This window comes from Glycine max, chromosome 4 (genome assembly GCF_000004515.6).
Source record: "Glycine max cultivar Williams 82 chromosome 4, Glycine_max_v4.0, whole genome shotgun sequence".
Classification (NCBI taxonomy): Eukaryota; Viridiplantae; Streptophyta; class Magnoliopsida; order Fabales; family Fabaceae; genus Glycine; species Glycine max.
In genome coordinates, this window is record NC_016091.4 from 4,578,299 (window position 1) to 4,604,098 (window position 25,800).

Below are 25,800 nucleotides of genomic sequence, written 5' to 3' on the forward strand. Positions count from 1 at the left end.
AAATGACTGATGAGTATACCATCACTTCAATTAAGTATGGTGCGTGTAATGATTTTTTTTTAGATGGCATTATTTTGCCTTCAATGACCAGGATTAGCCGCCAACATTTTTTTTCCCAACTTGATTTCAATAAATATTTTTCCTAGCATATAGTGTCTACGAATGTTTCGATAAATTGAGTAATTTAACGGGTAACGGTAGCAAGCCTTCTGATGGATAAGGTTTCTATGGAGAGTCCGGAAGATGACTTGTATCAAAAACTCTAAAAATTCTGAAGTAGTTAGTGCTTGCATGGCCTGCCATATGATAGGCTAACCTTATATAAGATTTGAATATCTACCATTGGTATCTCTCTGCAACCTACTGCTCGCTTAGATAAATAGCACATGAACGAGATATATCATTTAAGGTGGTTAAAACATGGTAGAGTTAATGAGTCAGTTTACTGTGATGGATGAGCTGCTTTACTCCCCAGGGTCCAGGGAGTAGCGATGTATCTTTAATTCTTTATTGTTGTAGCAGTGGAACAATTTTGAATATCAACTAAGCAGAAGAACCTCCGGGATGAGAAATTATGCTGCATAGGAGAGGACGGAGCTGTACTTGGGGGATGGAGTGGCGGAAGAGGTGGAGGTGACCTCGGATTTGAGCTTAAAGATGAATCCTCGCTCGCACAACAACTGCTGCTTTCATAGTTGATTGCAAAAGCGAGAGCCACGGTACTTCGGCTCGAGCTTATTGTCGTTTTCTTTGAAATGCCACCACTGTTGCTTCTTAAAAGGTAGCTTTGACTCTTTTCCCATGTGTGATTGAAAGCCATCAAATTTCTACCCCTGCTGGTGTAAGCATTCTCTGATTTTGCAATGTCTTTGATATATGGGGTAGAACCAGCATCAACCAGACTCGTGAATGACTTGGACTTGCCATCATAGAACTTTGAGATGCCCCTCACGTCCATCACACCACTCAAACCGTCAATCATACACTCGCCACATATAGTTCATAATTAAACATTTTATTACTATTTTTAGCACAAGATAGCTAAGAATTAATAGTTTAAATTCACCTACAATAACCAAATTCAGACAAGGAAGCCTAGTTTTAGTCGCTACAATGCAATTGTTTCCACCTTGTCAACCAGTATATTATCCTATTCCTAGATCCGGTTGCAAAATTCTTAGCCTTGTGTCTCGGGTTCTAAGGCTATTTAGGCAGACAATCAAACCAAGTACACTAAATGAAATCATAATCGCATGTCAACTTGAAAGTCATAATAAAAATTCACAAGAAACATAGAAATGAATTTTTAGAAAAATGAAAATAATAGCATGTGAGTAAAAGTAAACAAGCTAAGGAAGTGTGATCTGAGATGAAGAACCGGATGGGAAGAAGATGTTGGAGAGAGTCCATGGTGTCCAAAGGTTCAAGACATTTATAAGCACTGTGAGCCTCATTGTCATTCTCACCGCACTGTCTCCGACAAGTCGCTGTCGTTTCCGATGGACGAAGTAGCTGAAGATGAACACTGCTCGTTATCATCTTGAGGCTCAAACAACGGCAATGTTTCCATCCAAACGCCGAAGCCACCAACACGCGTCAAAGAAAGACAAGTCTGAATTGAAAAAGAGTCAAATGAGGAGACAAGCGAGGACAGACTCAACACTTTATGGGGCCTTCTTTTATATGTTTCCTTATTTATAGTTTTACGAGCACATGTGATAAGAGAAAAATATCTTTAAAAAATATCCTCTATGATAATTAAATTTGAATTATATGACTAAATATAAATAGTTAAAATTTAATATCATATAATTATTTAAATTTTTTTAAAATTTTTTAAAAAATTATGTATTTTTTAATATTAAATTTTAATTATTTATGTATGGTTATATAATTTAAATTTAATCATTTTTTTCACATAAAATATTTTCTCTTGAAAGATATGATCGTAGATTCACATAAAATATTTTCTCTCGTAGATTACAATTATCTAAATCTTTCTATTTTAATGAATAGACTATAGTATTCAACAAGATAACCTAACACTCTATTTCTTTTACTATTCAACAAGATAACCTAACACTCTATTTCTTTTACTTTTATTCAATCTCATTAAATTAATTAATGCCGAAGGCCTGCCCTTATCCACATCCGCAAAAACATCTCTTCATATTTCCACCCTTAAAATCTCTTAAAAGTATTACTACTTTAAAACATAAAAATATAAAATATTATGTATATCGTGCGCCAATAAACACGTAACTTGAAAAATTAAATGTTGCAAATTAGTTTAAAACTAAACACGAAATAACACAACTTCTTATCACGTGTTCATGAAAGACACTAAAAAATATTTCGTTACAATATTTATTCATTAGTAATTAAAGGAGTATAGAGTTAGATATTTTCTCATCATCCCATAGATTCAGTACTAATTGTATATTAAGATTAGGTATTTTAGGAAGCCTTTCATTAATGGAACAAGACGAGGAGTGAATGAGAGTATCAAAGGCTAGCTTAAGAGGAGGATAATGAAATTGGGAATCGAGTTGCAAGACAACAAATGAATAAAAGGAATCAGAAATGGGATATAGCAAATGTCGCTTGTGACTAATGACTATTGATCCTGTCGTGAGCATATAAGCCACGTGTATCTCAATACAATCTCTCGTACGCGATATCCAAATCAAATGCCCACACCAAGAGCAACGTGGACGGTTAAATGGTTTCTTAAAATATTTTTTAAGAACTATTTTCCGTATATCTTCAAGATTAGGTTACACTATCCTAATCTTAAGTTAAAGAAAATAATAGTCATGTTTATCTTTTTTAATCACAAATGATATGATGAGAGTTTCTTCCTTTAAATAGTTTTCTAAAATCTCTATATAAATAATAAAACCAATTCCATATAATATCAACTGTTTAATGTTTAAATACTAAAAATGCAGAAAAACAACTATCCTATTCACAGCGTAAACAACTTATTCGTGAATACAAGTTAATTTAAACCCAGTCATATAGATAAAAAGTCTACAAATCACGCAAACACTTATGAATCCTGAGAAAAAAAACTATCCCATTCACAGTCATTTTTAAATGTTTAAGTTTTTCAAATTTTTTTTTAAATACTTATGATATTAGAACTAAGAGCGTTTGGTATAAGAAAAAAAATTTGGTGTCCGTGAATCATAAATCCTATGAGAATGATTACTATAAATGACTAAATTTTTTTGGTTGATAATAAATATTGTCATAAGTTTTCTAATAATATAAAAGTAAAAAGTAAAATAGTATATTTATTATTATTTTTAATTATTTATCTCATTAAATAATTTAATTAGAGTAACATGATATTTTATCATAATTATTTATTTTTAATTTGAGAAACTTAGATTTTCACATCCTATTATGAGAATATTTTTGTGAGAAACTTGACAAAAATATTTCAGAGAAACATTATTTCCTGAAAATGTTATTTTTTAAAAATCAAACCTAACATGAAAAATTAATAGTCCAAACTTAAAAATAATTTCTCAAAAGGTTTAAGCAAGCTCTTCTTAATATTATATATGTAATTCATTAAAAGTAATTATAATTCACTTCTATTACAATCAGCATAACCAAATATTATTGGCATTACAAAATTACGACCTGATATTGATATATTTTAAATTTAGTCAATTTCATTACGCTATTATCAGATATAATAAAAAATATTTGAATATTAAAATTAATACTCAACAAATAATTTTTTAAAACCATATGCCAACTTGATAATAATATACACAAAAAATGTTTTAACTGTACTCTTAAGTCTTAACAATGTTAATTTTCCTTAAAAAAACAATGTTAATTTGATTTAGGTTATATAATATTTAATTAAAATTTGATAGTAAGCATTTATATCCTGTGTCGTGCATTATATTTTATTAATTAATAGAATATTATTATCAATTAAATGTTAATTAATTGTTAGTGTATAATGATTTTTCATTATTTAATAATATGTTATGACGTTATATAGTGAGTTTTATGATACATAATTTGTCAAATTTATTAAACAATATAACGATGTATAGTTTAATTAGTCTTCTTAAACTTACATTCTCATTCTTAAATGCGAGAATATTTTTTATTATTTTTCTTCTTAACCATATTACTTTATTGTCATTTAACACTTATTTATATTTTTTCATAATAAATAGTTAATTATTTAAAATTTTATTTTATTTCTCAAGTCTTAACTTTAATTATTTTTTAGTTTCTATATAATTTGTCCTCACAAATCTCATTTATTTAAATTTTCATGTTAATCTTTTTCATTTCCCCCCTAAATCTAAAGTAACTATGTAATTTATTTATATTAATCACGTGTACGTCTTTTATAATCATAAATATATTTTAAAATTTTGCTTAAATAAAAAATGTGTAAAACATGAAATGTTCGTTAATAAAAATATAAAATATTAGTAAATTCTAATTACACTAGTTATTTATACAAATAATATTTATTTATTTTTAAATAAAATTCTATTTATTAACATTATATAACTATCACTAACAAAAAGAAATAGCATACTTATGCAATTATTTTATCGACTATTAATTTTTTAAACATAGAATTGTTCTAAAATATAATAATCTAAGCATATGCTCAATCTGTCGTAAAAGTGTCAAGAGGAAGTGCCCCCTAACACTATATTTAATGTAAAAGTAAATATATATACACTCAATCAATAATTATCATAGCTAAGGGTTGAAATGTCACTATATTTATTACCATGTTTTGCCAGTAACCATTTTGTTTTTTACTAAAATGTTTTGCTAATAACCATATTCACATTTGTCTATATCAACATATAAATGGGTATGTATATAAAATTAAAAAAAATGTTTTTTGTTTGGTACAACTAGAAGGTATTGAGATCTTTATTGAGCACCCAATTAATCTTCCTCCCATCATACATAGTTTATTTTAAGGAATTTTATTTGTATCCCTAAAAATAAAGGAATCTTATTAGTAATTCTATAAATTTTAATTAATAATAAAAAATTCATTAAAAATGTTAGTACTTTTTCTGTTTAATTATAATTGTCCTATGAGAAAAAGATTATATCAAAATAATTATTATTTTAACTTTTAAATATAATTCAATTACCTTTTCCACTTATATATTTTTTTATCATATTAATGGTGGAGAAAAAAAAATCTATAAATAAGATATTATCCCCGATTAAGATATTGCACAGTTATGGTAAACGGATTTTAGTCAGAAAATAAATTATGAAATTGAAAATAACTCCCTTAGCATGCCCTTTAAAAGATTACACGGTAAGATCTAATCAAATAAGTCCTTATGCAATAATCAGCTCCTTGTGAACCTTGCCTTATTCAATTTCTGTTCAATTACTCCCTTACCAACAAATGCAATATAAGCATTTGGTTCGGCAATAATGATATCCCCCAACATACCCAAACTAGCTGTTGCCCCCAATAATGGGAGATGTAAGTATGGATACATAGAATAACTTTTTATTTGTTTGACAATCATATAAAGCAGAAGAAATTTTAGTCATTTGGATCAAGTTCAAACTTATTGTACTATTATATAAACTGATGTTATCGTATTATTGATGAATAAGAAAAATAAACACTGGCTAACAATTCTCTTGGCCGGGTGGAGAACTCTTTCATTATTTCATTCTTAATGGTCATTTCATTTGGGTGCCAAACGAATGGAGAGTTGTAGTATTGGTTTGTTTCATGTTTCGACTGTGAGAATTAGAAGTTCAACAAGGTTATGCTTCCATAGAGTTGGCTTATACCTCCATGGATACTCATACAACCTTCTATAGTCTGGAGGTCACAGAGACTATCACTGTTATTCGGGGTAGTGATGGGAACACACTAACTGTGTTCCATCGTCTGTTTTGGCTTATACCTCCACGTATAATCTTTTGTGTCGAGAACTAGCTTTGAGAAAATAATCGATACCCCAACCAATGGCATCGTGAATATTATCCAACTCATTTGCAGCTTTAAATTCTGACTTATAAAAAATGGCACCCCCCATGCTAGCGTAGTAACGGTGAAAGCCATTGGGAGACCATATTTCACATTGTCCCCTGCATCGTAGTATCCCCCCAACAAGGTCCACCTACAAGCATGTACACACATATTATATTATATGATATTCCAAAAATATTCATTTTCTCTGTTTGTTAATCTGTTTATGTGTTTTTAAGAGATAGAAAGATATATACATTAACGAGTTTGCCATCATCGAGTGCTGAGTCTCCTCTCCAAGGCACCCTATTATTTGAAGGAAGCTTCCCTGAACGTTGTGCCTCTAGGAAGATATAATCGTGATTTGGTGATGTTATAATAGTGATACAATATTTCCATTGAAGATTTGATGTTGTTAGAGAACAAATATTTGATGTTATTAGAGGTAAGAATTTTTCAATTTGAAAACAATACACCAAATAAAGATATCTTGAATACTAAATAAACATAAAACAACCAAAAATGACTTGTGTTTTAATTTAATTTTTTTAACTTGTTGCATGATAAACTCTAGAGTTTACTTAGAGTCCATCAAGTTTATCCAGAGTCTACTAAAAAAAAAATTTACAGAGGAAAAGTGAACTTGTAAGAGTTAGCGAGTTAACTCGAGAATTTGGTAGTCATAACGAAAGGTAGTTCGGGATTAAGAGTTTTTATAGAGAAATACAAAGAACCGGTTAAGTTGATGGTTAGAAAGTTGTTTTAATTTGTCTCCAAAAGGAACCAAGAAGGATGAACAATTTCTTTTTGATTTGAATGTTTTTTTTCCTTGCAAAATGAGATAGTTTGTTTGTAAAGGATGAAGGAAACTAGGCGATGGTTGCAAGTAAAAGAGCCCTGCCTTTGTTTCTTGAGTAGGGATTTTCGATCCTCCATTTTTAACCCAATTTACCCACTACTATTCTTAGCATGCGGTGGTAATATGCATAGCTTGCAATCTCATTAACAAAGTGGATAGGAAACAAAAGATAAAATTGGCCAATGAAGATGCACAGCTTATTCTCCCTTACTTTTAATTCACTTTTCATCAACAAACAAAACGATCTTTCCTTTGTAAAGCCAACGGTTATTGGATCAACCTCAACTAATATAAGTTCTCAACAGCATTAGATTCATATTTAATATATAATATAAGTTCACTAATTGTTACAAATGTAAACATTTTTTATTTATATTATTTGATCAAAAGTATGTAAAACATTTACATTGTTCACGTATTCTAATTAAATTCTTCATATTTCAATTCCTTGATACCTAAGTTATCCTTATTGACTTTGGTAGCAATTGACACGATATATTTTCATTCTCAATTACATGGGAAGAAGTTCAAAATTTTAAAAATACGAGTGAAAATTTAAAAGATACATTCCAAGAGATAATAAGATGTACATTAACTTAGTCAACTCCATTATTGCAGTGAAAGAAAAAAAACAACTCCATTATCATAATAAATAAAAGACTAACTATAAAGGTAGAACAAATAAAGTCCACTAAATCATATTTATGAATGAAATCATAACTTTTGTTGTATAATGGAGTCATGGGAAGAAAATAATCACCCCAAGTGGACATGTTAAAGGAAAATAACAAGGATGTGAATTCAAGAGATGAGAGGGATTCTCTTGCGAGTGATGTTTAGTAGGGTGATGTACTATTTAGAAAAAAGTTTTTCAAATTTCTCCAAAAAAAACTTATAATTATACTTGAAATAATAAATATATTTCCAGTGCTTTTAATTATATATGGCTTCTTCGGGTGTGACACCATCTTTAATCCATATTATGTGCAAGTTTTTTACCCCTACAAGATACCCATGGGTGAAAGAAATATCTCTTTTAGACAATCAACAAGTATAGTTGTCGCTTGCCAACATCAATGAAGTTTTTAATACACCCTCAAATTAACTGGATTCAGAACAAAAGGCAGGTAGAAAGCAAACTAAAAAACCTCAAATTAACTTGCATGCTGAACCAACGGCAAAACCTCATCAACATTTAATAGACATAAATAAAGGATATGAAATATATCATTAGTGACTTTCAATCAATGAAAAAGATAATCACAAAGCATAATGTCATCTCTGAAAATTTGAGCGCAACTAATTTTCCTTCTAAAGATGGATGTGGTGATCAAGTAGGTATTCAGAAAGGCTTTCCCTATCCACCCAGGATTTACTTGACATAAAATCAACAAATCGATTTTATATTGTTGTATACCTGACCTCTAATATACCCAACAAAATCAGATGACCTTTTAATTTCTCAATGTAAAAATATCATATCCCTCTTAAACATACATACTGTTGCATGGTCATAATAAGCCAGCTTCAAAGAGATTCCTCCGTCTCAAAGTCTCATCAACAAGCTTGAAAGTCTTCTTCACAAGCTTCTGATCAAGGGCAGTCGCCTGATAGATCTTGAACACGCGATCTACACAGTCAGGAGCAGTGCTCTGGAAATACAATTCCTCAAACTTTTTCTTCACAAACCTGCAGACATGGTTTATCCAAGTAAATCAATAGTTTAGGTTATGAAAAACTTCATCATCCAGCACTTGAAACCTATATTCAGATACTATCAAAATGTAATGCTGAATTTGGAATGCTTTCACTAGCCAGTAGCCAGAACCAACTACTTTGCCATCAGCAACACCCTTGAGTCCATATCCCTGAGGTATAAAGAAAATGCTTACTCGTACGCATGTTCAATCTCTTGTTTCCCTGTTGAAACTGGCTGGTAATCTTTGAACCACTCACATACATTGAGCGGAACCTGCACAATGCAAGGTATTAAACTGAAATGATAATACACTCCACCTATGACAAAGTGTACTCATCTGGATGGTTCTTACATTCAGGACCTTCTTTTCAAATATGTCAAACTTGTTTAAAAATAACATGAAGGATGTTTTCTGTCCAGAAAAGAGATGAGCGTCATTATTCATTGACATAGATACAAATGTTAATTGTCATATAATAAAGGAAACGGGAAAAAGATATAGTTGATTTAAAACTTTCTATGCAAATATAGATATTACAAAAAGAATAAAAGAAAACCTCAAAACATGGTTGCCTTAGGACCCACTCAAAAAGTTCCTTAGTCTCCATCATTCTGTTCTTGTTTTCATCCTCATAAAGTGTCTGATCATACCTGGAAGGTAAATGTAAACAAGATATTTTTTACTTTTACAAAACTCAATTATAAATCTCTTGAAACATGACTTAAAAGATAAGTGAATTACTTTTTCTACTCCAAATCTAACCTGACACAACATTTATTACCTATAATATGCACACCAACCTTTTTTTTAACATTAGTAACTAACATCAAACATGCACGGTAACAGGACTAGACTGAGCTTACCTCTCTCTCTCTCTTTTCTATCAAGAAGAATATGCTTTTGTTAATCATCAAGCATTTGGAACTTTGAAGTTTTACGGCAAAACATCAAATAGAAAGTGTTTGATTGTAAGTTTGTAACTGTAGATGTGCAACTGGAATGTGACCTTTTAATTTGGTGTGCAACACAATCCAAACAGATATGCAGACAGGAAATTGAGATGCATTTTTGAGATTTATATATTTTTAATAGTTCACACTGACTTTTTAGTCCAAAGAGACTTTATCACCATCATTATAACCATATAAAGATATTGAACCATATGGCAGACCATACTCGCTAATTGCAGCACAGAATATTACAGCCGTAACTCCTTCAAAAAGATGGATCCATTTTCTTCTCTCATTTCTCTGGCCACCAACATCAAAGAGTCTATAGACTTCACCACTTCTCTTATTTTCTCCAACAGGGCTGTCAAAATAGCAAAAACATACTAATAAAGTTGGTCCACTCAGTATATCATATTATGGTTGAAAAAATGCAATGGAACAGAACAAATGTTGAGTAACATGAGCCTACCCTGCTTCAAGTAATACATGATAAGAAAAATATGATTTGTTCTTCCTTCCTCATTGAACAATAAAGATCATTTGGAAAACCAAAAAAAAAAAAAAATTAAGAATATGCAACAAATTTTAGGTTTCTTTTAAATTTTAACTATTTAGATTTTACAATAGTCGGGAAGGCAGTGAGGCTTGACAGGCATAATGGTTAGTAACATATAGTAGATGAAAATAGAACATAAGTAACAAAAAAATTACAGCAATCATGTAAGGACAATACAAGAATGAAAACAAGTAGTGTGAATGTCAACAATACAGGATCTCCTCCCCCAACCCCCCCCCCCCCCCCCCCCCAAAAAAAAATAAAATTTGGGGAGAGTAGTAGCATGTTTCTGTATCATTTTCAGTACAAAAATTGTTAGCTCAGTATGTTCACCTGAACTGGATCTCAACAACACCAGTTGTACGAACTCTTGCATACAAAACATCCTCCTGTAGTTGTCAAATAGGGCAAGAAATATTAAGATCCATTTCACTTTCAAATTTGAGGGTCCATAAATGAAAACAAAAGAAAAAACACAGTGAACTTCTTACAAAATATGCTGTATTTGGTGTGCTGAATTAGCATATAATATCTAGGTTTGCAACATAATGGTTGTCAATTCTAGACAATAAACTGATATATGGATAAATATAAGTAAAGAACAGCAACACCATCCAGGACAGAATTACAAACCACTTATTGGTTGAGATAAAAAAAAAAAAAATTACACATGATCACTTGATTTATTTATTTTCAAATAAATAAAACCAGAACAACCTTAGTAAATAGCAATTAATTTCTCAAAATTTATTTTGATGATTAGTGATTAAATAGAAATGCCACAGGTAGTAACCTATGCATGTAGAAAATAGTTTGTACCCTCGTAATTGAAACAATTAGAAAATCCAAAATACAACACCCTCCAAAAAGAAAGAATTTGGAGTTGGCTTTTGTATCTTTGTACAGAACAAAATAATGGTGGAATTTGAACACCTTAGTTGGAACATAATTTGCATCAGACAGCCTCTCCAAATTTTCCATGAAATAATGGGCACAATCTGGAACTTGGAGTTCATTACCACGGGCATATGTTTCCTACAGCAAGTAAAATGTGAGACATACATAATAAGTAACTGATGACAAAAAAGATAACTACGTATATGCATTAAGGCAAAGCAATCAAAGGGTGCAATCTAGCCACCTGAATTGCAGCATCCTCCCACAGAGTCTCTATTTCCTGTGCAAGCTCTTTGGTAAGACGCGGGTAATCCAGCCTGCCTCCAATTTCTGAGAGCTTTTCACCAATGTCCTGCCAAAAAAATTATGCTCTATTTGAATGAAGAAGCCTTTGTCATATAACTTTGACAGAGAAAAAGATTCTTCCAGAAGAAAGAAGCATGTTTACAATGATCATTCTCTAGATATTTATTGAAAAAACTTAGCGACAACATACCAGACCATAGAAACTACTCAATTATTATTAAGCAACCGTATTGGGGAATAAAAGAGGTGGTAATAGTGAAGTACCTGGTTTTCATTAGATATTACATACTTTGAAGAATCAAAGTCATTCTGCGCCAACTCTTTCGACCCATCATGCAGTACCTGTTTTAACACATCAAGTACAGACAAAGGATTACAGTTTTCTCGGGTAGCTCTACGGAACTCAACTCACATAAAACATTTTTTCAAACTATGAACAGTGGACACTTTAACTCTGCTTTTTTAAGAGAAAAATAATCAACACACCCTTTCAAGTATTGCATACTTTTATTGTCTGATACACATTAGCATGAACGACTGGTATGTAGCTTTTTAGCTCAGCCTCATCAAAGCCAGTTTGAAACAAAAGTTTTATCTGCATATTATAAACAAATAAATAAATAACAATAGCAATCATATACTATCATAATTCACGAGCAGTTGAGAAGATGCAATTTCTTGCCTGCTTAAATATTGTAGACTTCCCAGACTCTCCAGCACCTAAACAACAGAGATATTAACACACAGATAAGTTCAGAAAAGAAATAACAAAAGCAAACATGCTATTAAGAGATTGTGGCACATATGATTCCTTCAAACTCTGGGGAGTACAACCACATTACGTATTAATGCTAATTGCTAAATTCCAAATAATTCTACGGATTGCTATATAAAATAAGGAAAGTCACACCAAGTAAAACACACCTAGTAGTAAAAGTTTCTGAATATGCTTTTCAGCCTTTGTTTCTAACTCGATTCTTCTTTCAATTTCTGCATCCTGCAAATGCATGCCACATTCATCAATTCAAATTAACGCCTATTTAACAGTATTATTTCTAATTTAACAAGTGCCAAATTTATGAAGGACAAAAGACCTGAGCATTTTCTTCAGCATCAGCTTCACGAAAACGACGACTTCTGCTGCAGACTAAGCCCATATTATCTGTTACAAAAAAGATGCATTAATCAAGCTCCAAACCGGTGTTTCAACTTTCAATACCCTCCTTTAATACATACTTGCATTATGCAGCATTTATAGGAGCTTATTTGGACTTGTGGAAGTAGCTTATTATGACCTTTCTATAAACTCTATTTAACTTAGTTCAATAAACTTCATGGTAAAACTTAACAAAATAAGTTCTTTTTAACTAATTATACTAGTCTTCACAATCAAGCTTATAAACAAATGCTCATTTAACAAGAGCTTATTGAATCATTGCTTAATTAAGGTGTTTACTCAAAAACAAACCCTCTATGGACTTGAGTTCACCTAACAAGAGGACTTGAGCAGAACAATCAAACACTGCTCCCCCACCTCAAAGGAATACCTCAAGTCAACCACAAGCTAATACTTCAGGCAACTTGCAATAATATATGCAAATAACAGATTCTCAATCCACAGAATAAGACATCTGAATAAATCAAAACAAGACTCAAGGGCACAGCTGGATAGCAGGAGTATCTTGAAACAAACTCTTAATTGACGCTTTAGCCAGAACAGTTACCGGGCCACACATCAGATCTGAAGTTAATGATTATTCTGAGCAAAGTTACTCAACCAAATGCTATATTTAACAGACATTGGAATATTCTACTCCTTGCATATGGGAAACGATGTGGTGATCGCCAACAACTTGGATTTATTTATTAATTTTTATTTTTTTGCTGAAGACTTTTTTGTTACATGCCTGCAACTACTTGAATTTTATCAAATGGCTAAACCCCATCATCAGATACAAAGAGTGAAGTTAAGGATAATTAAGATGCCCATGAGTGGTAAAGAGAATTGCAATTTCAGGAATGGAGCAGAATCAATGAATCATCAAGTTATCAATTCATTTATAGGGGCAAGAATGGTCCTTTTTTTCTATTTTATTTTTCAGGCTAATTATTTGATGCTTTTGAATGCTGATTCTCTCCGCACGAAGCATGAAAGTTTAGCAGTTGAAGTACCATGAAAAGCAAGAGCATGCAGGGTACAACCACCCCATCATCAAAGTTTACACCAGAAAGAGAATCTAGTCCAAAATGGTACAAAAAAAACTACTGTTAATAAACTATACAAAAAGTGAAGAAAGGAGATTATCTTCGCATCTCGATCTGCATATGCAACATCAAACTCAGAGATCTCCTGAGCTAAAATCCACCCTCCGTAAATTATCAACAACAACAAAAAAGAAGGAAGGATTTTGAGGGAGAGAGAGAGAGAGATTGGGAATGCACCAGAAGAAAGAGTTGTTACCTGAAAAGAAGCAAAAGGGTCTCTTTTGCAGAGAAGTGGTGGTAAAATATGCCCCTAGATTTGGCGGATACGTTAAGTGTTAAGTGTTAAGTGTGAAGTGTGAAGCGAAACTAGAAAGCAACAAGTTCAGTTTGTGTTCTTCTCTGTGGAGGAAGATATAGTATAGTATTCCAAGTTCTATACCATGTAGTAATTGTATGTAACATGACAATAATAATTGTTGTTTAGTTTAAGGTAATGATAATAATAATAATGGAATATAATATTGTTATAAGATAGTGGGATTGGGATTCAGAGGAGTGCGACCAATGCCGTAAGTGTACATACATATAACATAGACATATATGATGAAATGAATTAAAATAAAAATGATGGGAGAGAAAATAGAGATAGAGATTACTGGATGAATTAAAAAAGAGAAGAGCGCCGAAAGCTGTGAGGGTTCTTGGTTGCGTCCTGCACCCTTTGCTCGGGTCAAAGTTTAGTTTAGAAAAGACACACAAGAAGGCACCAACAGGCACAGCAATGGCACTTTTTTTATGTCTTCTTGGGAAAATACACTCACTGACCCCTCTTTCTCTCTCCGCCTGCCACTCTCAACTCCAACATCTTAACGCAGACCAAGCATCACTATATTGTTTTTATCTCATCATTGATGATAAAAAAAAAAACACATAAAATAGCTTATCCAAAATAATGTTAGAGTTATATTATTGTTTTTTGCTTTCATTAAATAAAATAAAAAAAACTTTTCAGATTTAAAAACTATAATTTTTAAAAATTATATTGCGAGAAGTAGTTATACTATCTTAGATATGGAATCAAGCATGGTATACATCACATGGCACTAATGCCATTAGATTCCTTCCAAGTCTGAAATTGCATGACTGACTGACCAGTTTGACTGAAGAAGGGCAGAATGAAATTTTGCAGGATTTCAAGTGTTGTTGAGAAAGAAAAGGAGAGAGAATCGTGATTCCATTCTATCTGATTTGTGTTGTGTTGGCGGTCAAAGGAGACAGGAAAGGACACATATGCATCTGCATATGCGTCTGCGTGGGTTTAGTCGAGATGCTATGCTGCTAGTTGGCACTTGCTAGTTCAGTTGCCACTCCCCTGACCCCTTTGTCCTCACATACACTTTCATCACCAAAATATATTATTATTTCATTTATTCGAATAAAAGTAATTTCAAAAACAAATTTAACAAATAAAAATAGTCTATTTTTATGTGATAAAATATATTTATTTTAAAAATAAACTGAAAACAGAAAAATAATGAATGGGACATTGTCCCTTTTCCACTTTCTTTCCTGCTTTTTTTTAAAAATAAATAGTCAAGTTTTAGACCTTGTTGCTTTAAAAAAACTATTTTCTAAAACTATTATTTTTTTGCCTATCAATTTTGATAATTATTTCTAAAAGAAATATTTTAAAAATCCAAAAACATAAAGAATTTGAATTTTTTTCCCTTTTCACTTCTCAATGACAGCAATGGAGACGTTGCATAGGCTTCTCTAAATAATTAATCAAAAAAGGAGTATGGGGTAACAAGGTAAATATAGCTGGAGCTGTGTACGAGGCTTCTCCGTGAGACACATCAAACTAACGAAACTGCTGTTTTTGTTTTATAAACAAAGACAAAATTGTTTTAATTCACCAAAGACTAAGAGTCGTCGTATCATCCTTTGGCAAGGGAAGAATGTATAAAGTCTATTGAGATTATAAGTTCAAATTTGTCAATAAGACAAAAGAAAAATGGTGTAGCAATACATGCTAAAGTAAAGTTTCAATGATGTATGGAAATATATAATAAAGGTAAGCCTATGTGTATGAAATGTCAAGCTCTATCAATGATGATAATGTTTATATGTTTACGATCATGATTATGTATGAAGAATAAGATGTTGAGCGTGCCATGTTTATAGTTGTTTATGCATGATATTGATATGTATGCTATATGTGTCCCTAAGACGCTGACTCATACATTATCTCATAAATTTATTTTAAATGCTTCAATTCACGGCAAGGCTTGGGGGAAGAAGAAATGAATCTTATATGATCATAAGTTAACACAAAAGAGGAGTTGAATTGTGAGTTTGTTATCTTTAAATTTTTCTTCTAAATATATAAGTTCAAAAGTAAATTAATAGTATTCACTAAGAAAAATGTGTAGAGGGAGAAGGAAAAAAAAAAAAAAAAAAAGAGACAACAATTTCATATTAGTTTGTCTCAACCTGAGATTGTATTTAATCCTTCATTCATTAGAGTTTCCACTAATCACACCATGGTTACATGTAAGTATTATTGTGAGCATATTCAGACCTTAGAACAACGGGATCTTATCCCAAAAACACTAAACTCAAGTATTTTTATCATTAAATCTCCCTAGGCTTTCACAAACCACAGAGGTTTAAGATGTTTACAAGAGTAGTAACTCTCAAGAAAGAGGATATACACGATCAAGCACAAGTACATAAGCTTTGCAACACATGAAAGTTTTAGCTTAGAGTAGTGTCCACAAAATCAAAGTGATTGAGACTTAAGATCAGAGCATGAAATCGTCAAAAGGTTCTCACTGTCTCTTCTTTTATTCTCTTTATAGGTGACGAAGACATAATCGTTAAGGAAGAACTTTTCCCCAATTTGGTTGTGCATTAAATACATGAGCACATTCTTCACGTGAAGAGACTTCACTTATCTTGTTTGAGAGAGAGAGAGAGAGAGAGAGAGAGAATGTGGCAAACTGTGTATTGACAATTAATAAAAAAAATAGGTGTAATTGTTTTACTGACCTTGCTAAGGAGGTTTTTTTTTTCTCATTTGCTCTTCATAAGGTATAATTGAACTAAGAGATTGACTTGATACATGTTTTTGGTAGTACCATGAAACAAACAAACATAGCTTTATAATAAATGCAACAGATATTCGAATAATAAGATAAATTAATATAACATTAAAAACTTAGTTGTGTTTTTAAGATCGTTTACTTGATAATAATGTGTTAAAACGACATTGTCTAGGTATATATATATAAAGAAATTGAGTTTACTTTTTAATAAAACTTTGGACGTTTTTGTGAAAAATACATGTTGTACGCTTTGTATATAAAATGTGTGTGGAGAGAGAGAGCACTTCTATAAATTTTAGGTAGTGTTTGATAAAGGAGAGAAAGTAGGTTGATTAGAAAAGCAAAAATGATAAATAAGATTAAAAAAATAAGTTTTTGAGACTATTTAGTTTAAAAAAGAAAGAAAGAAATATTATTTATTTATTATTAATTTTATTATTGTTTACAATTATTATTATTATTATTTCCATCATCTTTTTAATATTTTTTTGCATCTTTACTCTTCCAAACACTCAACATTCTTTCACTTCTACTCTTTCTTATTCTAACACACAATTTAGAGAGAGAGAGAAATTATTAATTCATCTAAAAAATTAAAAATGATAGAACTTTAATTAAAATTCTTAAAATTTTAAATTCTATAAAGTTCTTAAATACTTTATGTAAATTCATAAAGTTCTATGGAAGAAGCTTTGATCGCTTATTTTATATTAAGAATATTGTGTAATTTTTGTATTGGGCCTTTGTTGTACTTTTCCGTTTTTTAATCTTTGTAATATTCGGCTTTTGTTTGGGTTTTTATGTAAGCTTTTATATTTGTGTTGTTTAGTTGAACCATTAGCTGGTCTTTTAAGAATTGGCCTTGGCTTTTAGATTTGTAGTATAAATAAGCTAAATGTTAACTTTTTAATTAGTTTTGACTCATTTGAAATGAAATAACATTTGTTGCTAATGAGAGTGCTTTTTTCTTTATTTTTGTATGAAACCTTAATTCTTATGGCCAAATTTTCTTAACTTACAAACATATTATGTTATGATTATGGCATCGCATTCCATTTTTTTGTCTTTTCACTTTATTTTCCTTCATCTATTTGTGTTTTTGACCCGTAAAAGATGCTAAATTTGTGATGCATAAAAAGAAATTTTCGACACAATCACATACTAGATGATAATTTTTTATTGATTGATGACAATTAAAATTTATTTTGTGTTCTTACAAACATATATTACATTGCTTTGATGAGCATGTTCCCATATTCCAAGCACATTTCCTACCAAGTTAGTTTGATTCATATTGTTATTAATATTTGTCGAAAATTCAAAACATGACATAAACAATATTAATTTAATGAAGGTTAATTATTATTGCATGGATTGAAAAAATAATAATGTCTCACAAAAATAATGGTGTTGACAAAATATGCCCATAATATATACAACAATGTTCGCTCATAAAAGGTACTCGATCAAGAGCTCCCTTGTAAGAAATTTAGGATAATATTGTTGAATTCTCCTGGTTTTTCCATTTGAGGCACATGGGGTGTTTCTTTTAACAATTCCAATATTGCATTCTTACTTATTACCCTGCAGTACGTTAAACAGAACCAATAATTCGTGTTAGTCACACGCCATGGCTTTACACCAATGAGCAATTATATACATAGTCAATTTCTTTTCCATTTCATTTCACCTCATTTTATATCTTTCTTTTCCTTTTTCATCACATCACTTATTTATCTCTATATATGTTTTCTTTTTCTTTTTTCATCACATCACTTATTTATCTCTCTATATATTTTCTTTTTCTTCCGGTCTTTCTCTTCTTCCACCCAAAGCAAAGTGGAGCATATATACGTTGATATTTTTCCTATACTAATTCCACACTCGGGTTCTCACCAGCTAACAAGGTGCACTCTTTTATTTACTAATTAATAAATACAGTTAATTCAGTTATAGATGGAAATGCCAATAGTTGAATGAAAAATCCAAATTAAAAAAAAATATAGAAGCATTTAATATATGTCATTTCGATTTAAAAAAATAAATTAGTTGGAGATAAGAAAGATATCATTTGGATTTGGAGTATAGAAGAAAAAACTACATTTCTCAATGAAAAACAAAGGCGCATAAAGTTAGAAGGATACTCTTTCGGTTCATGGGCCAGTTGCACGGGAAATATCCGGTCTTGTTCCCCCCAGACTTTGAGAACCTCCTGAGTTGATTAATATGAATCAGCCATGGTAACAATCGAATATCATGTTTTATTTACTAATGTGCATATATGAAAGTATGTATGTAAGTATGAGCTTTATGCATATGTATACTGTGCAATTCAGCAAAAAATAAATGTAGATACACTATGCTTACCTGTTGAAGAGGTGAAACATTTGAAGTATCATTCCTTCCGATGGTTATCCCTTTTAGAAGCTCCAATTTTTCCTTCTTATTTTCTTCCTATAATTCCTACAAACCATAAAAACCATGCATTAATGAAAATATAGAATTCTTAATTTTTAATATTTTATTTTCAAAATAATTGTCACGCACTTATGGTTATGCCCACACATGCAAAAAATAGTCAAATTTCGGTTTTGCCAACCACATGGAACAAGGTACAGGAGACTTATTTTTTTGAAAATAAAAAATTAAACTAAACATTCACACATGCACACATATATGCATGTTATCACGTGAGGCATGTATAAAATGTACATATCCTTGAAAAAAAAAATGTTAAAAGATATTTCACTCATTTAGTTGAATAGCCATTCATATGGATAAAAAAATATCTTTATACAAGAGTATATAATTAATAGTCTAAAATATTTACTATGTCAACTAAAAGTCATTATAATTTATAAATAATGTAGGATGGTCAATGAATGACTTGATATATGGCGTAGTATAGAATTTCCCCGGCCGACTGGATCTCGCATTTTTTTATCTTAAAAGTTTTTTTGGTTGGCAAAAATATATATTATATAAAAAAAATAAAAGAACCTCGTATAAAAGGTAACAAGTTCAAAGGCAGTGCATATGCCGACATTTTTTTATTTCAAAAGTAACCACATATCCACTGCTAACATGGAAAAGGTCTGTAAAAATTACAATGATTGATGGAAAGTAATTAAGTGAACAAATTTCATTTTAATAATATGAGAATAATAAATTTTTAATCACTCAATCATATATATGAAAAATTAAGATTAAATATTAGTTAATAATCATGTAATACTTAAAAAACTATATATATATATATATATATATATATATATATATATATATATATATATATATATATATATATATATATATATATATATATATATATATATATATATATATATATATATATATATATATATATATATATATATATATATATATATATATATCAACTATTCAAAATGACTTACCCATAATGGAAGACGTAAAACAAACTCCTATATCCTAGCTTTTTTTTTATAGGTATAATTTCTTTTAAATTTGTTGCCTTGCTTTTAAAGCATAACACGTGAGGCTTGCTAGCATGTGTTTGGTTTAACATGTAAATCTTTTTCATCTCGAATGTAATTTTTAGATTCTCATAGTCAGCACTATGGACTCAAGAGTAAGGATGTATAAATATATATCTCTCTCTTTGAGAAAATTATGAGCATATATAGAGACATTTTATATTTTGCTTCCTTAATTTAATATATTTGAACTTGCTGTCCTCAATTTCTCATTTTATTATCAAATTTAGGGCTGTTAAAAAAGCTAATTTTAAAAAAGTAGTTATAACTAGTTTTATATAACCAGTTATATAAAAGTAGTTATAAAATTAGTTTTATAAAAATAATTATTTTAAATAACTTATTTTTATTCATTTATAGCTGATTAGGTAATTAGTTTCAGGTATAACTTATTATATAATTAGTTTATTCATAATTGGTTATATATTCATATTTTAAAAAAAATAATTGACTATATAAAATTATAGCTAATTATATAAAACTAGATAGTTATAATATTCACTTATAATTTAATTGTTTATTATTAGTCATGGTTATAGTTATGTAAATTCTCAAATCATAATTATTCCTAATCAAATCTTGGTTTTTCAATGACAAACTTATTTATTACATTTCATTTCCATTGGATTCAATTAGATATTTAATTTCATCCCATGATAATAATAATAATAATAAATGATAATAATAGTAATTTATCATACCAGCACTGAATCCCACCAAAAGGTCTCGTGCACCTTTTTTTTTTAAAAAAAATGATTTTCCCACGGCTTAGAGCACTAGATCTGCCACCGCTAATGTTGTAGTTTGTATATCCCAACCGTTACTTTCTTTTTCAACGAGTTTCACGTGTCGTATGTGATTTTTAGAAGTTACTTGTTATAGCTTCCACATCGATCTCATACTTAATTCCTTCTTTCACAACTAGTTTCTAAACACGGTATAGTGTTTTGAAAAAAAAAGAAAATCCATGCACATTGGAAATTAAAATAAAGTGAGAAAGAAGAAAAAGAGATGGAACTTACATCTAAGAAGGACACTAGGCTTGTAGACGGAGAGGGACATCAATTTTCGCAATTGGTGCGGTTTAGTAGGCAACATGAGATCATCGTCATGTTAACACCGGAGCTAGCAATAACTACTTTTTGCACCCTCTCTTTACCCAACATCTTCGCCACCATGCCCCATAGCTGGTCCCCACCACGTGGAATTTTTCTACCTCAAAGCTTGCCCACCGACGTTGCCTGAAACATTTCGCTCCTTCGTGTGCGACCCTCCGAAGAATACCAGATTGAAGTGTGGGGCCAGGAACTTCACCTGCGGCACCACTGCCACGTGGCCGCGGGCCCAAACCCGTGGATCAGAACCAGGGAGGGCTTCTGGGAGGCTTTGTTTCTCGGGCCCCAAAATGTTCATCGTTTTTTCACGGTCCAGCATTTTTATTGTGTACCCAACAAAAGTACTCTTGTTAATATATGGATTCTCACTCATGAATAATGTGGATTGTGAATATCTAAGTTTTGTGTCCTGGATTATTAGATCATATTCTAACAAACTGAGTTAATATATTAATTATATTATAAAATAATTAATGTTATTATATATAATATTAATATATATTTAATATATATAATACAAATTTATATAATAAATTTTATAATAATTAATTTTGATCTAATAATTAATTTTTTATACATATAAAATTTTATTAAATTTATAATTTTTATTTAAAATTGATATATATATATATATTATTAGATTAAAATTAATTAGAATAAAATCAAAATCAGAAATTTATTTAATATAATAATTATAAAAAACTATAATTAAATTTATTTAAAAAAACATTTTTAATGTTTTTTTTAATCTGGGATACGGAATTGCAATATGATTCATAGTTTATTAGCATTTTGAAATTTACAAAAATTTGCTGGAAGTACAAGGAATTGTCTTGTTTCTCCATCCTCGTCTACGCTCAGGCCTGCGACCAAAGCCCAACGCTCGTGAAACATCGTCGGATGTACTTGCTGTACAAGGACACGAAGCTAAATGACGACGAAGGCATCTTCGAATTGAATTGGCTTTGTTCTTTGTTCGAGATCATAGATTAATTAGTATTTAATTTTTTAACCATTTATGTTAATTGAAGGGATCGAGAATGCATCATCCCTTTTGTTTCGGCTTATTTACGGATAACCACGTTTGTTTCTCATAGGCTCTGCCACTAGCTAAAAGAATTTGCTTTGTACCTTTCTTGATTGTATATAGTGTGTATTTAAATGAGGTTGATAAAATTGATTTTGAATAAAATTACTTTTGTAAATCTGATTTTAGTTAAAATTAATTTTATATTATTTTTTAACGTGAAATCAAATAAATAAAAATGTATTCAAAAGTCATTCTACTAAGAATCAATTTTTTAACATCAAATTAAACAGACACATAACCAACTTCCTCGGTATAACTTTATATTTCATATGCATGCATGTACGATGATAATCTTATAATTAACCATGAATGACGCAAAAAAATCTGTCTTATAACTACTTTATGGACTAGTTAACTTGTGGGGGATTCCCAAGTATAATTTAAAACAATAGTATAATTGCAGAAATATATAAAATATTAGAGGTCACTCTAACAATAGCATGCGAGTTTTGGTTTTCGTATTCGCTTGTTGTAGCACTTCTCGTTCACATGTAGACAGATTATGCTCCTAATGTATATAACAATGCTTTTAAAAAATTACTCAAGAATGCTCCTGTAAGAAATTTAGGAGAATGTTGTTGAATTCTCTTGGCTTTTCCATTTGAGGCACATGGGATGCCTCCTTTATCAATTCCAATCTTGCCTTTTTACTGATTATCCTGCAAAATTTTAAATAGAAGCCAAAAATTCCTGTTACTCATACGGTCATGGCTTTATACAAATATCTTTAGAGAAGGAATACCCCACAGTTCTTACTCTTTAACATTGTACTCTTTTACTAATTAATATCGCCAATTCAATTATAGAAGGGGATATCAATGGTTGAATAAAATTAAAAAATTATAAAAGCATTCACTAGAAGTCATTTCGATTTGGAACTCAGAAGAAAAAAACCACATTTTTGAAGGAAAAAACAAGACTTGCACAATTAGAAACATACTCTTTTAGTTCGTGGGCCAACTTCAGCGGAAATATTCGGTCTTCTTCTCCCCAGACTATGAGAACCTCCTGGGTATGAATAATATAAATCAGTTATTGAATATCAAATTTTATTTATTTACTAATATGTATGTATTGGGGTAGGTATATAAGTAAATAAACATGAGCTTTATGCACATAGATATATACTATGCTTACTTGTTGAAGAGGTGAAATTCTTGAAGTATCATCCCTTCCGACGGTTAACCCTTTCAGAAGCTCCATTTTTTCCTTCCTATTTTCTCCGTATAATTTCTACAAATCATAAAAATAATGTATTGAGGAGAAATATAGAAATATTAATTTTTAATATTTTTTAATTTTCAAAATAGTTGCTATGCCCTCACAGGTGCACAAAATAGTCCATTGTTGGTGTTGGCAACTCCATGAAATAAAGTAGAGGATAAAGTTTTAAAAACAAGTAGATTTAGATTTTAGATCAACATTCACACTTGTGTGCATATTATGCGTGACATGATATAAAATATACATATTCTTGAAGAACACCTTTCAATACAAGGATTTGATTCTTCATATTCTAAAATTTATTAAAAATTATAACATTTTATAGGTTTCACTTTTTATTTGATGAACTTCAGTTATGATTTTATAATTTTTAGTAAATTTTAACCAATAATAAAAAATATGTTAAAGAATATTTTGCTAACACCCCTCTTAACCAATAAAAAAAAAGCTAAAAAGTGTTACTAAAACTTCTTTTGAGGGTAATTTTAAAAAAAAAAAAAGTTAAAAAAGTGTTAGCAACACACTTGTTTTCTCCTCTTTTTTTTCAGTCCATTTTCTTTCTTTCTCATCATATCACTTATCAATTTTTCTCTTTCTTTTCTTTTTCTGTTTGTGTCTTTCTCATACAGCTATCCACCCCAAAACTAAGATGGATGTTTTCCCCTTTTTCCTCAATAACCTAAAATATCTAGTACGTATATTAAAATTCATACTAAGTTAGAGTTCTTCTTCTTCTTCTTCTTTTGTTTTGGTATTGTATGGGGCTTAAAGCCCAAAAGAAAAACTACGCAGGAATACTACGGGAAACACGTACTAATGCCTTAGGAATCTACTAAAAGCAACTAGTTTCTTCACATTCCAATGACGTGGTGCTTTGCCTCACAGACGTCCCAACTCTATAAATAGAATATGTTCTTAGTCATGCTAAGTTGCTAACATATGCTTTCTATTCCTTGATGTTACTTTATTGAAACACCACTCAAGCATCATCGTGCCTTTACAGGAAACAAATTATGCACTCTGCTAATAGAGAGGAGCATTGACAAAAGTGAGATTGAAACTTGGAGTCTAGGGATGTTTGCAGTTCAATTTACAATGACTTTTAAACAAAAGAAATTTAATGATTTGTTTGAATAAGTTTCCGAATAAATACTTACAGCCAAGAAGTCCCGGAGTAAAAAATCAGGCAAGAGTTGGGGAGGCTTGTGGATGGAGAACTTCATCAATATTCGCAAGTGTTGTGGCGTAGGAGGCAGCATCAGATCCTCAATCTTCTCCAGTTGCGCCCTCTGCACCAACGCCACGTTGCTGCTCTTGATCATGTTCACACCGGAGCTAGCAATAACCACTTTTTGCACCCTGTCTTCACCCAACATCTTGGCCAAATTGTAAGCCACCATGCCCCCATAACTCGTCCCCACCACGTGGAACTTCTCAACCTCCAACTTGTCCAAAAGCTTCCCCACCGACGCTGCCTGAAACGTTTCGCTCCTTTCGCTGGACTTGGTGCTCGATCCTCCGAAGAATATTAGGTCCGGAACGTACACGTTGAAGTGAGGGGCTAAGAATTGGACCTGTTTGCGCCACTGCCATATGGACTCCGGCCCAAACCCGTGGATCAGAACCAGGGAAGGCTTCTGGGCCGTTGGGTTTGTCGGGGCCCAGAAGTGGAGCGTGGATTCGTCGTCCACTCTAAGCGTCTGCGATGAGAGCCCCGCGCCCGTGAAGCAGCGTCGGAGGTAGAGGCTGTACACTGACACCAGGCTTAGAAATGAGGGAAGCATCTTTCTTCACTCTTCGATTCAATTCGATTGCTCCTTTCTTCTTCGAGATAACAACTTATTTCTATTATTATATTAATAATTGGCTCACGTCAGAGGAAAATTCAACAACTTGAATGTCATTCTCAGTGTGTTTCTTGATCACGGTCAGCATCGAATGATATTTTATAAGAGTAAAGATAATTTTTTGTTAATAATATTTTCATTCTTCTTTGTTATATTATTTAATTTATCTCTTTCATGTGTATAATTCCTTTTATTTCTTGGTGATTGGTAATTAGTCAGCTTAAATTAAGACAAATATATGTCATTGTTTTTTTTTTTTTTTCTTTACATGGAAAGTGATGGAATGGTGAAAAATTAAAATAAAAGCTGAATGTTATAATTGATAACTTGTTGGGAGATGAATTATTGGTGGGGGCGAATATTTCACTAAGAATTTATTTCCATGGTGGAAGAGTGTCGAAACTTAGTTGGGGGAGGGC

At 31.0% G+C, this 25,800-nt stretch overlaps 4 protein-coding genes across 7 annotated transcripts; all 4 read right to left on the reverse strand.

The window, feature by feature from the left end:
• Positions 1 to 499: 499 nt before the first annotated feature.
• LOC100807541 (uncharacterized) lies at positions 500 to 958 on the reverse strand. The gene has a single exon (XM_003522258.2). It carries the CDS (start codon positions 956 to 958, stop codon positions 500 to 502), a length of 459 nt encoding a protein of 152 aa, XP_003522306.2.
• Positions 959 to 8,074: 7,116 nt separating this feature from the next.
• On the reverse strand, positions 8,075 to 14,683 carry GPA1 (G protein alpha subunit). 4 transcript variants are annotated; one of them, XM_006577811.4, is made up of 15 exons: positions 13,740 to 14,100; positions 13,451 to 13,515; positions 12,373 to 12,440; positions 12,203 to 12,275; positions 11,961 to 11,998; positions 11,784 to 11,873; positions 11,543 to 11,620; positions 11,217 to 11,324; positions 11,009 to 11,110; positions 10,409 to 10,464; positions 9,746 to 9,880; positions 9,126 to 9,219; positions 8,921 to 8,980; positions 8,762 to 8,841; positions 8,079 to 8,558 (listed from the first exon to the last, which is right to left on the reverse strand). In XM_006577811.4, exons 3-15 carry the CDS (start codon positions 12,433 to 12,435, stop codon positions 8,381 to 8,383), a joined length of 1,155 nt encoding a protein of 384 aa, XP_006577874.1. In that variant the 5' UTR covers positions 12,436 to 12,440; positions 13,451 to 13,515; positions 13,740 to 14,100; the 3' UTR covers positions 8,079 to 8,380. The 4 variants fall into 4 exon arrangements, with proteins under 4 accessions (NP_001238184.2, XP_006577874.1, XP_006577875.1 ...); NM_001251255.2 differs by lacking the exon at positions 13,451 to 13,515 and having other exon boundaries at positions 8,075 to 8,558; positions 13,740 to 13,861; XM_006577812.4 differs by lacking the exons at positions 13,451 to 13,515; positions 13,740 to 14,100 and adding an exon at positions 14,140 to 14,683.
• A 3,373-nt stretch (positions 14,684 to 18,056) lies between these two features.
• On the reverse strand, positions 18,057 to 21,521 carry LOC100805234 (uncharacterized). Its single transcript, XM_041015112.1, has 5 exons — positions 21,128 to 21,521; positions 19,657 to 19,685; positions 18,958 to 19,044; positions 18,735 to 18,802; positions 18,057 to 18,174 (listed from the first exon to the last, which is right to left on the reverse strand). Exons 1-5 carry the CDS (start codon positions 21,201 to 21,203, stop codon positions 18,057 to 18,059), a joined length of 378 nt encoding a protein of 125 aa, XP_040871046.1. The 5' UTR covers positions 21,204 to 21,521.
• Positions 21,522 to 22,620: 1,099 nt separating this feature from the next.
• Positions 22,621 to 25,455, reverse strand: LOC100812356 (2-hydroxy-6-oxo-6-phenylhexa-2,4-dienoate hydrolase). Its single transcript, XM_003522260.5, has 4 exons — positions 24,692 to 25,455; positions 23,448 to 23,543; positions 23,251 to 23,318; positions 22,621 to 22,969 (listed from the first exon to the last, which is right to left on the reverse strand). The coding sequence occupies exons 1-4, from the start codon at positions 25,316 to 25,318 to the stop codon at positions 22,852 to 22,854; spliced, it is 909 nt and encodes a 302-aa protein (XP_003522308.1). The 5' UTR covers positions 25,319 to 25,455; the 3' UTR covers positions 22,621 to 22,851.
• Between the last annotated feature and the right edge of the window lie 345 nt (positions 25,456 to 25,800).